This window comes from Taeniopygia guttata, chromosome 4 (genome assembly GCF_048771995.1).
Source record: "Taeniopygia guttata chromosome 4, bTaeGut7.mat, whole genome shotgun sequence".
Lineage (NCBI taxonomy): Eukaryota > Metazoa > Chordata > Aves > Passeriformes > Estrildidae > Taeniopygia > Taeniopygia guttata.
In genome coordinates this window covers 35,029,533-35,042,351 of record NC_133028.1, presented here as the reverse complement: position 1 = coordinate 35,042,351, position 12,819 = coordinate 35,029,533, and the positions used below count along the sequence as shown (strand labels likewise).

Sequence of the window (12,819 nt, the reverse complement as noted above, 5' to 3'; positions counted from 1 at the left end):
GAAAATATAAGTAAAGACTAAATAGTAGACATGTTTTGTGACTCAGAGGAGTAGCTGTCAAACTGATTATGAACATCTGGAAAATGAGACACTTTCATTTTAATCTAGTTCAGCCATCTAGTTAAGTAACATGACTATAAGGTGCCTGACTACCATGAGAGCTGCAAAGAGAACCTGCAGGTCTTTCCAAGGAACTGCAATCTGCTACTAAGAGGAAAGATGGGGGAAATCATGGTTATGTTTATTTATAATGTCAAAAGTGTATGTTGATCAAAAGCAGTGGTTAGTGTGTCAGTAAAAAATTAGGAGACTGAGAAATTCCCTGAAGATAATTGTGCTGCTATATTGAAACACCACAACAAATTGGAAAAGCATTATATACATCTAATATACTCAGAGTAATTGACAATAAAGTAAATAATTGTATTTGTTTCAATCAGGTGGAAATGTAAATTCCTTTTTTATACAGGACTGGTTTATCAACAAGTCATGAACAAAGGCAAACTATTTTAAGCAGGAAGCATTTCACACTAAAGCTACTCAGTTTAAAAATCAATAATACCAGCATTCAATAATATAATTGAATACCTTCATGACCAACACAGTGGCTGGTAGTCAAGGCAATTTCAAGGCAATTTCAGACGTTTACTTTCATCCTCAGTTATGCATATTGAGTTACTATTTACAATGATTCTTAACCTGTTACCTCCCATAAGTTCAAGTACATGTTCTTTATTTGTTATAATGTTTTTGATAAACACAATCTTTTTAGAGTTCATAAGTTCTTTCACTCCATATGGAGATTTCAAAATATTATTTTATTTTACTATCTTCATCATTATCAGTAAAATTAAAAATTATTTCACAGACATCTGGTCAGTTAAGGTTTTCCACAGTGGACTAATCCAGCAGCCAGAGAGGCTGTATTTGGGCTCACTGCACCCAGTATCAGATACTGCATTCTCTTCTTCTGCAGCTGCCTGGCCTGTTTAACACTGTACTCAGGGCACAGAAGCATCTGTCTGGTCCAAGTGACAGCAGAACATTTGTCTCCGCCATTCCCAGCCTCCTCCATTGGAAAGGTAGCAAATCAAATGTAAGTATCACAGAGAACCACTCCAAATTGTGTCATGAACATGGTAAATAAATTATGCAGAAAAATGTGGCTGGAAATAAATTTTCATCACAGAGGTTGTAGAACAAGCAGATCAGTAAAGAGCAAGGAATTGTTGAATATATATCACTTTAGTACATATGACCTAAGACGCATTGTGGAACTTAAGTGGCAAAAGACAAGGATTAATTTACTGGACAGGTTAAGGTAGCTTTACCTTGTCTATTGCCATTCACTAATAAGGAAAGCAATCCTCAACCAAATGATTTCACTGTTACTTAGATAACTCACAAATGCTCCCATAGCATTCATGTTACTGACAGTAACTTACCCTGCCTCAGAGCTGAAAATCTTTTGAAGGTTGTATGTGTGAGATGAGTCAAAAAATGGTAAAAGACACTAGGAACAAACAATGTGGCAGATGGAAGTAAAACACAACAGGGTGTATGTAATAGTTTTCTTCAGGAGAGATGAGAGTCAGAGCTTTGTGCCACCCAAGCATAGGGATAAGTATTGGATGGGTTTCCTCATCTCATCCTTCGGTATCAATCAAAACTATGACATAAGAACCTCAGGATCTACTCTGGCATAAAAATAAGCAAACCTAAACTCTTAGCTAAGGTCAAGCATCCCCACTTGAGAAGCACAAAGATATACCCCAAGCTCTTCCCATGGTTGTTTTCTATATGTTTTTAAATCGATTCAAAGTTATGCCAGGTGCTTACAATTGCATGTATCTTAATAGAGTAAGAGATGATTTGGTGGAAAAGCAGGGGGTGGGAGGCTTTGATGAACTACACAAAGAAAGCTAAGCTGATTCACCAGTAGCAGAGGGTGCCGCTACACTGTGGAGCCTTCCACACTGGCTACATTACCTAGCTAGGCAAGCGGGTGAAATACCAGCTTCCTTCACCAGAGAAACTAGGCCAACAGGTCAATTGTGATAACTCTTTTCCACAAATGTGAAGTGATATACTTTCCTTTTCCAGCTAACAGCATCTTTCCTATCTCTCATCACTTTAAGATAAAACCAGACTTACTCTCCCTTTGCCCTCACCTGTAGCCTCAAACAGCTAGAAACTGCCCACAGTTACAATATGGCCATAGTAATTTTATGGTATTATTAGTAGCCATGAACATAGTTGCTGTTTTAACTGGGGGGGAAATGTGCTTAAAATAAATGTTCACTATTTTAAAAAGATAATTCAAATGCATGCTTCTATTAACTTCCTATGTAAAACTTTAAACTCTAATATTGTCTTTCAACTCTAATATTGTCTTCCACCATAGTTTAGTGGTGGACTTGGCAGTGCTAGGTTTGTGGTTGGTCCTGATGACCTCAGAGGTCTGTTTTGAGATAAAAAATCATATAATTCCCCTATTTCCATACAAATTTCAGACTTCTGAAACCCTCCAAAGGTACTGCACATTCTACTGCTTATTCCTTTCTTCTTTCATTCATATTGCTTCTCTTGAAATTCTATCAGCACAATCATCAATCATCTCTACTTTTTTCTCATTGTGCCTTAGTGCAGAGTAATCCCTGCCTAATCACCTAGCTATGCTACTACTCTCTTCCTTCAAATTTCTCCTTAATGTCCAATTTTGCATGTATAAAATCATTCTTCTGCAACCTGAGAAGTAGGATGTGACCAGCTATGACTTAATTAATAAACATGCAGCACTTGTCATCTTCTATTATATGTTCCCAGAAGAGATTTTGAAATGTTGCAGAATTTAATTTCCATGTCTTCCAGGCATGGAAAAAGTAAATACAAAAGAAAGTGAAGAAAGTGCTTCCAAAGAAAAATGAAAAGCAGGACAGCAATCAAAAAGAACTACATTTTTTTAAAGAGAAATGTTAAAAAACTTGCAGTCTTGGGGTACAAATAGGAAGATACTGACAATTGAGGGGGAAAAAATATTTTTGCCTTAAGTTTTTTTTTTAATTATGGCAGTACTACCTTTCTGCCGTAAAGTGCAACAAATGCATTTTTCTTAGTCTAGTTTTATACCACAACCTCAGCAAATGTGCTGTTCAATTTAAAAATTGATAATAAATTTATTGTGTTATTACTTTCCTGAAAAATTGTATTTTTATTGCTACTGTGGAAAGAAAATGAAACTTTCCCAATGTGATTCAAATAAAAAAGTCCTCAGAAACTGTCCAAGTGCATATGTCAGGTGCATTTTAAGTGTAAAAAGAAGAGTAATGTTTGCATTTAGTAATTTTATTTCAGCAACTGTTATTTGGGAAAATGTTGTTCCAGATGGCTGAAGTATAAATTTTGGAAGGAGTATTGAACTCCTACATGATAACCAGTAAGAAGGAGATGAAAATTTTAGAGGGAAAAAAATAAAAGATAAAAATTAGCCTTCTTGAGAGTAATGCATTGAAGCACATACCATGGACAAGCAAAGAGCCATTTTTTTATGTCAGTGGTGTTCCTTCATAAGACCTTAGAGCACATGTACACAATAGTTCCCAGTTTTGTTAACTCCTACTTGGTGTATATCTTTGACCTCTCAATTTTGATGCTCTGAGTTTGATCCGTCTGCAGCTGAGAAAATGACAAGACTTACTTCTCATACCTTGCACAGTGGAACTGAAGCCTCTCTAACTCCCCACTCCCACATGAGAAAGATTTGTAACAACACATCAGTGTGGGACTTGCTGCCTGTCTCAGAGATTGGCCATGTGATAAGGTATTAGCAGCAATTTTGCATTTTAGTAACTTGAATTTGCTGTAAATTCTCCTGAAATAGAATTGCCAAACAGAATATTAACTGACAAAGTATTTCATATAAGATCAATATTCACCTTTGCCTTTTTTACATTCGGTTTTTAATGGCTATTGGCTGCCTATATTCTTCATGGGTTTTATAATATCATTCACAGTGTTTAAAATATGAGGGAAAACAGCCTAAAAATGTGGCAGTTTTTTTAATCATTTTCTACTCAGTCCTCCATATAAGACTACTAGGAGGAACTAGTATACTCTCACCTATGTATATGGAGAGAATTAATAGGTAAAAACTATTTTATCAAGAGAGCAAACATCATTGTTATGTGAGGCCGGTAGCATTTCCTCCATTCTTCCATGTTGAATTTTAGTGCAGTGCCAGGCTACGTAAAACAGGTTACAAAGTCACATTGACAAATTGTTTAAGGTACTTATCAGAAATGAATGCACAGTCACAATCTAAAATGAAAATAATTTGGATATTAGGTATAACAATCTTTCAATCCTTCTCCACAAAGAACCTAAGCACTCAGCTGAATAAAATTTAATTTTGATGCCTCTACAGTGTTGTTCTTTTTATTTCCAATTTTTTAGAGTAATTGGAAACCCAGAATAGCCCTTTTTTCCCAAAGGTGAGCCTTTACTATCATAAAGTGTCAAAAAAGCTTTTTAAAAAATCATATTGCTATTTTGATACAGTAATTTTTCACTAATTAGTGTAAATCAATAATTTAAAATACATTCAACACTTTTTTCCTAAGCATTTACATCTCCTATGAAAAATCTTTTAATATCGCTTGTTTATTAAATTGATATCCAAGTGTCAAAATAACCATGAAGACTTAAATTTTCACACATTGAATTGAGGATTCAATCTGCCTTGGGGCAGTTAGAATGTTTTTGCCCTGAAAGAGTGTGTATAAAATTATAACTAAGTCTTATTAATGCTGGATTTTCATGCCTAGGACTAGTATAATGTTAAGCTTGTAAGAAATACAAAGTTTTCTACTATTAACAGAGATATTTCAATGTTAAAGATTAAATAAGCAAGCAAGACTAAATTTATTTACATCATTATCTTAGAATAAAAGCTTAATGTATTGAATAATAACATATTCAAATTACAGCTCTATGAGTCAGTGCTCCTTATGTAAAAATATTAAGTAAGGTAGTCAGTAGTTACTACATACAGTAGAATAACTCTTACAGTGCTAGAACAATTAACTTCAAATTCATATTGACAGTTATTGCATTTTTCTTTAATAAAAAATATTGATTAACTACTAAGGAGTATTAAGCAGGAAATACAGTGAGATAGTTTGCCAGATGCTAAAATTTATTTCCATATATAGCATTGATTACACAGGAAATTTATTTACTCTGTTAGTGACTTTGAAACTGTTGAGTATTTTATCTGATAGTCTTATTATAACACACATACTTTTAAGGATAGGGAACAATAAACATGATGAAAGTTGAGACCATTCTACTCTGAAGCAACTTGCAAAAATCCAATCTGAGCACAAGCTTGGGAACTAAGCCTACTAAATTGAAAAGGTATTCCCAAAGCAAATAGAGATTGACCTCTGCCCACCATGTTTTCTTTAAGAATCGAGCACTACAAATCCAGATTTGGTATGAAGAATATCAGCCAGCAAATGTCTGCTACTTGCTACTCATAAGGCCAAATTTAAACTCTATTTCCAAGTTCCTTTTGAATACTAACAACTTAAAAAGGATCTAACTGAAAATGACTGTCACTCAATGTGGCATTTACACTAAAGAACAAAAAATAACTTCTCTGCTTTATTTACAAGTATTGTCACCAAACAAAATAAATGTGCAAAATACTGGGATTTCCTCACTTTTATTTTAATCATCTTTGCAAAACAGTCAAAAAAAGAAAGAAAATTTTTCTCTCTTAGAGGTAAATAAGAAGATTTAGAAGATTAAATTAGAAAATTAGTGTTTGGACTGTTTGGCTGTTGGTATTTCTTCATATTAAATAAACTACATAATTTTCATTCATAATTTTTGTTTCACTACTCTGGACTATCCTACTAAGTCAGTCTGCCATTTTCCAAAAAGTAGTGAAGTAGGATGAAACAATTTACCATCTCATGGCTGAAGAAGCAGAGGCTGTGTGTACATTTTACTGATAGCATCCTAGTCTCCTTATGATTTTCTTCCAAAACTCTGCTTAAAACTCTCCTTTACTGGTATGATGTGACAACAGAAGAAAAAGCTCCAATAATAGGCTGTAGATCCACTTATATTGCTAATGCAGGCTAAACACTATCTTCTGGCATTCAATCATTTCTAGTCACAATAATGCTACATTTTTTTTTGCTATCCTACTGGTGAAATCTCAACAGCCAAGAGAGCTTAAATAAAATTAGGTTCTTCCTCATGTTTGCTGCTCTACAAACACATGGTGCTCATTCATTCCCAAGAGTTTATTTTATATAGGAATTCAAACTGCAAAATACAGTTATGGATGAATCATTAAAAAAGCCAAATTTATCTTCCATTTAGTGCAAATGGTATGATTTACTGTGCTCCAGAACATTTATCTTTTTTTCTGAAACAGATGTGGTGAGAATTATCTAGCACTCCCTGTACCTTACTTGTAAGGAACTTGTAAGTTCCTTACAGTGAGAAAAATTACTGTGCCTGCCCTCTGGAAAGTTCTTCTTTGGGATGAATAACTGGGGCTGGGGACACCATTGCAATCTCAGTGCTGTCACAGAGGGAAGACCTGAAATGCAGGAACTAAACATATACCTTTTTCCGCATCACAAAGCTATCAGTTTGACATCATTGTCTTTCAAACACCGGCAGCTGAGACCTACCACTGCCACATGCAATTTATACATGAGGTTTTAAAAATTAACATGCATCCCTAAAGACATCAGTGAAATTTCTGCCTTTTAGTGGACCTGATATTTTTTGAAAAATAAACCCAGTTTAGTTATCCTGGGTTTTCCAGACAGCAAACCTGCAGTCAAATGTCTTACTACGTTAGAGGTCTAGGATGTAGCATAATGTCAGCATTACAGAAATTGTAAACAAATTGGTATTTCTGAGATTTTACGACTTTTTGCCTTTCTAGAATATATTTTAGTGTTAATTGACTTTGTATTTGAAACAGACTTTCTACATACTTTCAGTTATTGGACAGCTAGAGACAGGTGTATAGCAAATACCTCTGAAACCCCCTTCCCAACCTGCACTGAGTTCCTAGGAAAGGAAATGGGATATCAAGGGGGAAAAAACAGGGTGGAGGAGGCACAACAAGTCTTCCAGTACTTTAAAAAAGGAAATGGATTAATAGGAAATATTCTTGGCTTCAATTTTTACAGCTTTATACACAAAAACGGCTGGACAACAGCCTTATCTCATTTAACTATATTAAAGGTAGTGATGCCAGTATGAAAGCACACTTTCTGTGGCCAATAGAAAGAAAATGGGGAGGGGAGATGTCCCTTACTTTGATGTGAGCTTCTAATAATTCATTACTTTCAAAAAAAAAAAAAAATGGAACGTATTTCCCTGCTTATAATTTTCCAAGATACAGACATAAAGAAATCATAAGTATTAAACATTAGCATGTTGAGAGACTGTGGCAAAAGGTCATTATTTGTAGCTACTGTGTTAAGAGTTATGTTTGCACTTAATTATATCTTATTTCATAAAATTCTCAGAAATAACAAGACTTCCAAATCTTCTAGAGCTATCTTGATCGTATTTATGAAATGCATCAATATGAAGTTATTCACTTCCATCATGGCTGCTAGCAAGACGTAATGCTGTTCAGTGGGAGGTTCAAAGCATCTGCTGTGAAAAGCACAGGAGCTGATAAGCAGTGACAATTTATACTCCCATTGATTTTGTATAAATCAGAAAAGAGAAAGAAAGAAACATTTTCATTTGAGATGGCAGGAGGATGAAAAATAGAATATGTGAATTACCATTACTGTTTCTGAAACACTACAATTAGGAGAATTGGTCTAAATGACCTGGAACTGTCCTGTGGATATCAATTAAACACACAGGAGATAGATCACACTAAATTAAAGCAAAAAACCTCAGAAACTATGGAAGAGAACTATCATGTCATACTAGTACCAGTCAATATTTTTAAAGTGCAAAACGCAAAACTTAAGGAGATCCAGGATTTCATAATCATCCCTATACTTCCCTATAATACAGTCAAGCACCTCCAAAAATTCAAAACTGAAAATATTTTTTAATATTTTCCTCCTGAATTGCATATTTTCTTGAAACTCTAAATATATTCTAAAAGTTGTTATAACCCAACAAGGGAACATGACATCTTGAAATGACAAGTTCACAGGTATGGTGACAGAAACTAAGCAGCATCTTCTTTCACACCAGTAAGGAAAAATACATATGATTTGTGAGCTCTTAACATTCTTGTGCCACTGTCTGTGACAACAGCTGGGTACCACTAAAGGGGAAAAGGGCTGAACACATGGCATTTTAAATGGGGGTGGGGGGTGAGTAGTGTTAGCTGTTGTAATCACACTATTAATCACACCATTTTGAGTGGCTATTGGTAATTCAACTGCTTATCATACGAACAATGAGGACACAGTTTATCAATAACAAATACTTTCAATATACAAAAATTATTCCGTTTTTTCTCTGTGTTTTTTTTTTTTTAACCTCTCTAATAAGAATTTAGGGATTTTGAATTTCACATTTTCTTCAGGCAACATCATTTGGTAACGATGACGTATTTTGATTTCTTGGTCAAACAGTTCATTTTATCAGTTTTGAGAAGCAAAAGAATGCGTTTCAGAATTTTTTTAAAAGCATGTCTTCAATTTCTAAGTGTAAAGCAACATAAACAATTTGAATCATACAGTAAAAGTATTGATTTTACCTTCAGGAAAGAAACCACACCAAAACAAAACAGAAAAACTGACCTGTCCTGTACTTTCCTATTCTATCTTTCATTTACAAGTAATAAAATTCACCTGAAGAAACTTCTGTAATCATATACTAATCTATTTATCTATAAAAACAAGTGTGTATACACATGGAACACATATCCTCTTTTAATTTTGTCATGACTATATACTGTGCATCTAGATCAAGTCAAGACCATAAACAATTCAAAGCTGCATTCTGTCTAAATGGGTCACTTATAATGAGAAAGCACAACATTTACATGTAGGAAGCAGATTGATCAGGGAGCAGAAAAACAGAATATGGCATCAGTGGAGAAAAATATGCCTTTACAGGCAATTAATGCTAAATTATTTGGCAACTTCCTATATCTTCCTCAAAAATGGAAGTGAGTTCAAAAACTATGACATGAAAAGAATAAAAATTTAACATAGCAAATATTCACTAGGATTAACCTTTGTGCTTGCAGTAAAGAAAAATGAAAAAAGCCTTGGTTCCTTTCAGTACTGTTATGTCGCTAGTACAGAATAACACTTAAGTGAAAAGACTGAAAACACTGTGTCTCCCAAAGACCCACACATTAATTAATTGTCCACAATCACTTTAAATTGGACTTTTAAGTGCTAACATGTCCCACAACATTCAGTTTTTTTCAACCAGAAGCTGTGGAACAGAAATGCTCTGAACGTGCTGTGTACATCTTGCTAAAGCAATTTCAGCTGCAGCCTGCAAAATTAATTTCTGCAAAATGCAAATCTGTGCTATGCAAATATTAGAACGATAGCAAGTCTGCTGCAACACATTACAAAACCAAAGTAAAAGGCAGAGGGAAATTTCAATACTGCCTAATATATAGAAAATATACCCCCTGTCTTTGTTCAGTCTGGATTCTCATTCAAGGTGCAAATACTGGTTACATTGTTAGATATCCAATTGCAACCAGCTCCAAATATTGTGTGAGTAGCTCTCTCTTAGTTCATGCTAGACTCCCTTGACCCAGCGAGACAAGCGTGGAAACGTGAAATAAATGAACATTAACAAAGACTAGTCTGGAAAGCAGCCTGCATTAAATGCTTGCAACATTATTCGTATAGATGCAAAATTTGCCATCTAGGTTCTTTTTATACCAGATATCAGCTGGCAGTTACTCTTTTAATGCTATGTGCTACTGCAGAGAGAAAAATTAATTAAATTATATGAAAATAATATGTCTTTCCCCATCTGCCACATACAGATATTCCCCAACCTTACAGCACACTGCGAAGGCAAATGAAGAACAGCAAAATAATTATCTCCATGCAAAGAAAAAGCAATTTTAACACAATACCTTTCTGTGTTTGTCCCTCTTCCATATTCTCTTCCATGGCTACCTTTCTTCACTAGAAACAGCTACAGAGAATTAATCAAAAGCTTCAGTCAGATGTAGGAAAAAGTGTGGATTTTTTTTTCCCTGGGAAGCTCCAACAGCAGAGGCTTAGGCAAGTCCTCAGAGCTTAGCTAAGGCTCCCTCACTCTCCTTGTTTGCTTGGAGACAGGCTGTCAAGTGTAATTTCATTCAAATTACTCTTCCGTGAAGATTATCAATTTTTCTTCTCAAAGCTGCCCATTGTGTACCACTGTAAGCAGGTATTCAAATGAATAGCCTGTGAATTTTGGGGGGAAATTTGGTCTGAGCCCTTATGGCAGTGACACCGATTCATAAGCCCCACTTTGCATATAAAATGGAGTAAAGAAATTGAGGTTTGTATTGAAATCTGTGTTTAAATTGGAAACAGGCTGTACTGAAAACAGATGGAGGAGTGTCCTCCTAAGGGGAAGCAGACCACCAACCCATAATTCCCCCTATTTGCTACTGAAGTGGGAAAGCCCAAATGCCTGTGGGTTCTTTATGCTGTATTACTTGTCTTTCTATTCTCTCTCTCTCTCTCTCTCTCTCCCTCTCCCCCCGCCTCTCCCCCTCCTCCTGTATCAGCACATTTAAGAATAATGTGACTCTTCATTTCTCTTCTTCTCATACATCTGTATCATCAGGAACTAACAACAAATATACACTATTGCCCTTACAGTATTCTAAAAAATATATTTATAGCAATACAATTTTGTGTGCATGTATATGTGTTTACACACACAAGCACAATTCAACACAAGACAATAATCACTGCAAATTTTATGCACTGTACACATCCTCATTGTCACAGTAAACAGGAATTTAGAGGCAGATCAGAGGTTTAAAACAGTTCTTGCATCAATCCTTTTTCTGATTCCTCATATCTCAAATTAGCTTTCTTCAAAGCTCTTCTAAAATAACTGGATCTTAAAATGGTGAAGCACCACATGTGGGTATGTACATGAGAAGGCACATACACATGCACTGCTAGGAGTTTGCTCTGGAAAAACATAGGTTAAATACACTGTGAGGGCACCTACTAATTTGGGGAGCTCTGCAGTCTGATTTGGAATGCAAATTGGACGCTGCAGTCTAGCAATAAATTAGCATTTTTGTACCTTTGTCTACAGAGTAATATCTCATCATTTTAAGACTTCCATTATTTCACCAAAAGTGCAAACTGAACACAATTCCAATTTTTCTTTGCAGGTTTAACTTCTCATCCTTCTGGGGGAAATGACTAAAACTTAAACAAAAATAAAAACTACTATGGCTGAAAATTCCTATTAACATATAATAAATAGCTCACCCATTTACTTTATGCTATCTAAATACACTGGTTTAGTTCTGCCTTCTGAGCCCCCCTCCAAAAAAAAAAAAAAAAAAAAAAAAAAAAAAGAGTTGTTTACTTTGCCTGGTTGGGTTTTGTTTGGGGTTTTGGTTTTGTTTGGGGGGGGGGCTGCTTTTTGAGGGGGGTTACTGTACTGTTGGGTTTTTTGTTGTTTTTTACCCTGTTTGCACATAAATCTGTTCTAATCCGGTTCACATCAGAATAAATATCATGTATGAAGCTAAATGCATATATATCATTAAATAACTGAATAATTATTTATAAGTCACCACATTTCCTATCTTTTTTCCCCTTTTAATTCATGTTTCTAGGGCTCCATTTTCTGCAATATATGAAAAAATATTATTAGTTGTTTTACCTCTCAGATCTAACTGATCGATTAAAAATCAACACATTGAAAAGGTCTATACATATAGAAGTGCTGTAAACACCATAGGATCTAAGCAACTTCCATCTTTTTAGAAATCTTTTTTTTTACACAGTTTTTTAGGAGAGGCATATTTCCTTTAAAACAGATCTCCTGTGTAAGTCTCCTCTGCTATTCATATCTTCAAAATCTTTTCTTAAATAAGCATTAACAAATCTTCATATTTCAAAGATGGTCTGGCAAATATTTTACCTGGGCTGGTAAATTGTTTCTAAGTTGCATTTCTCAATAGCACCAAATATTTGAGTTGACTAACATCCTCAACAGGGATGTTTGCAACAATAGAATATATAGGTCACTAATGAAATCAAATTACCTTGTTCCTTGAAACAAACATACAAACATTTTTCAAATATAACAGAAAAGAAAAAGAAAAAATGTTGGAAAGAGATAACTGGGAGAAGATACAATAAAGATGGTACAATCTTGAGTGACATGAAAAGGTCAGGAAGAAACAACTTGCTCAATAAAGGGACAGGATTGCAAAGAAAGTAGGCCCAGAAGTAAACAAAGGCATATTACACAGCATGTATTTAAGCTGTGGAAACTTCTTGTAGCAGGCTGTTGTAGAGGGGGAAAAGAACCCCACAAAATAACAAGGAGAATCTGAATTACAAGGATTCATGGATATTAAATCACTGAGCTGCAAATTACTGGGTAGTAGAGAAATATTTTGTGAAAAATTTTTAGCCATTTCTTATACTACTTCCAAGGCAGACTGCTTTTGGCACAAATATATGAGATGCTGAGCTGAATTAATCCTTGGTCTACTTCCCACCAGGGTCATTTTCACGTCAGGTTCACACACAACTTAATTTTAATGTCAGGATTTTTAACTTACTACAAAGCCTACTACACCCA

The 12,819-nt window shown here is 34.9% G+C and overlaps 1 protein-coding gene across 1 annotated transcript in view; it reads right to left on the bottom strand.

The window, feature by feature from the left end:
- The window catches only part of GPM6A (glycoprotein M6A), a 114,226-nt gene extending 103,486 nt beyond the window's left edge, over positions 1–10,740 (bottom strand). Inside the window, exon 1 of the mRNA XM_002188858.7 lies at positions 10,121–10,740. Within this exon, the coding sequence (XP_002188894.2) occupies positions 10,121–10,157 (37 nt within the window). The 5' untranslated portion in view covers positions 10,158–10,740. The remainder of the gene's footprint in view (positions 1–10,120) is intronic.
- Between the last annotated feature and the right edge of the window lie 2,079 nt (positions 10,741–12,819).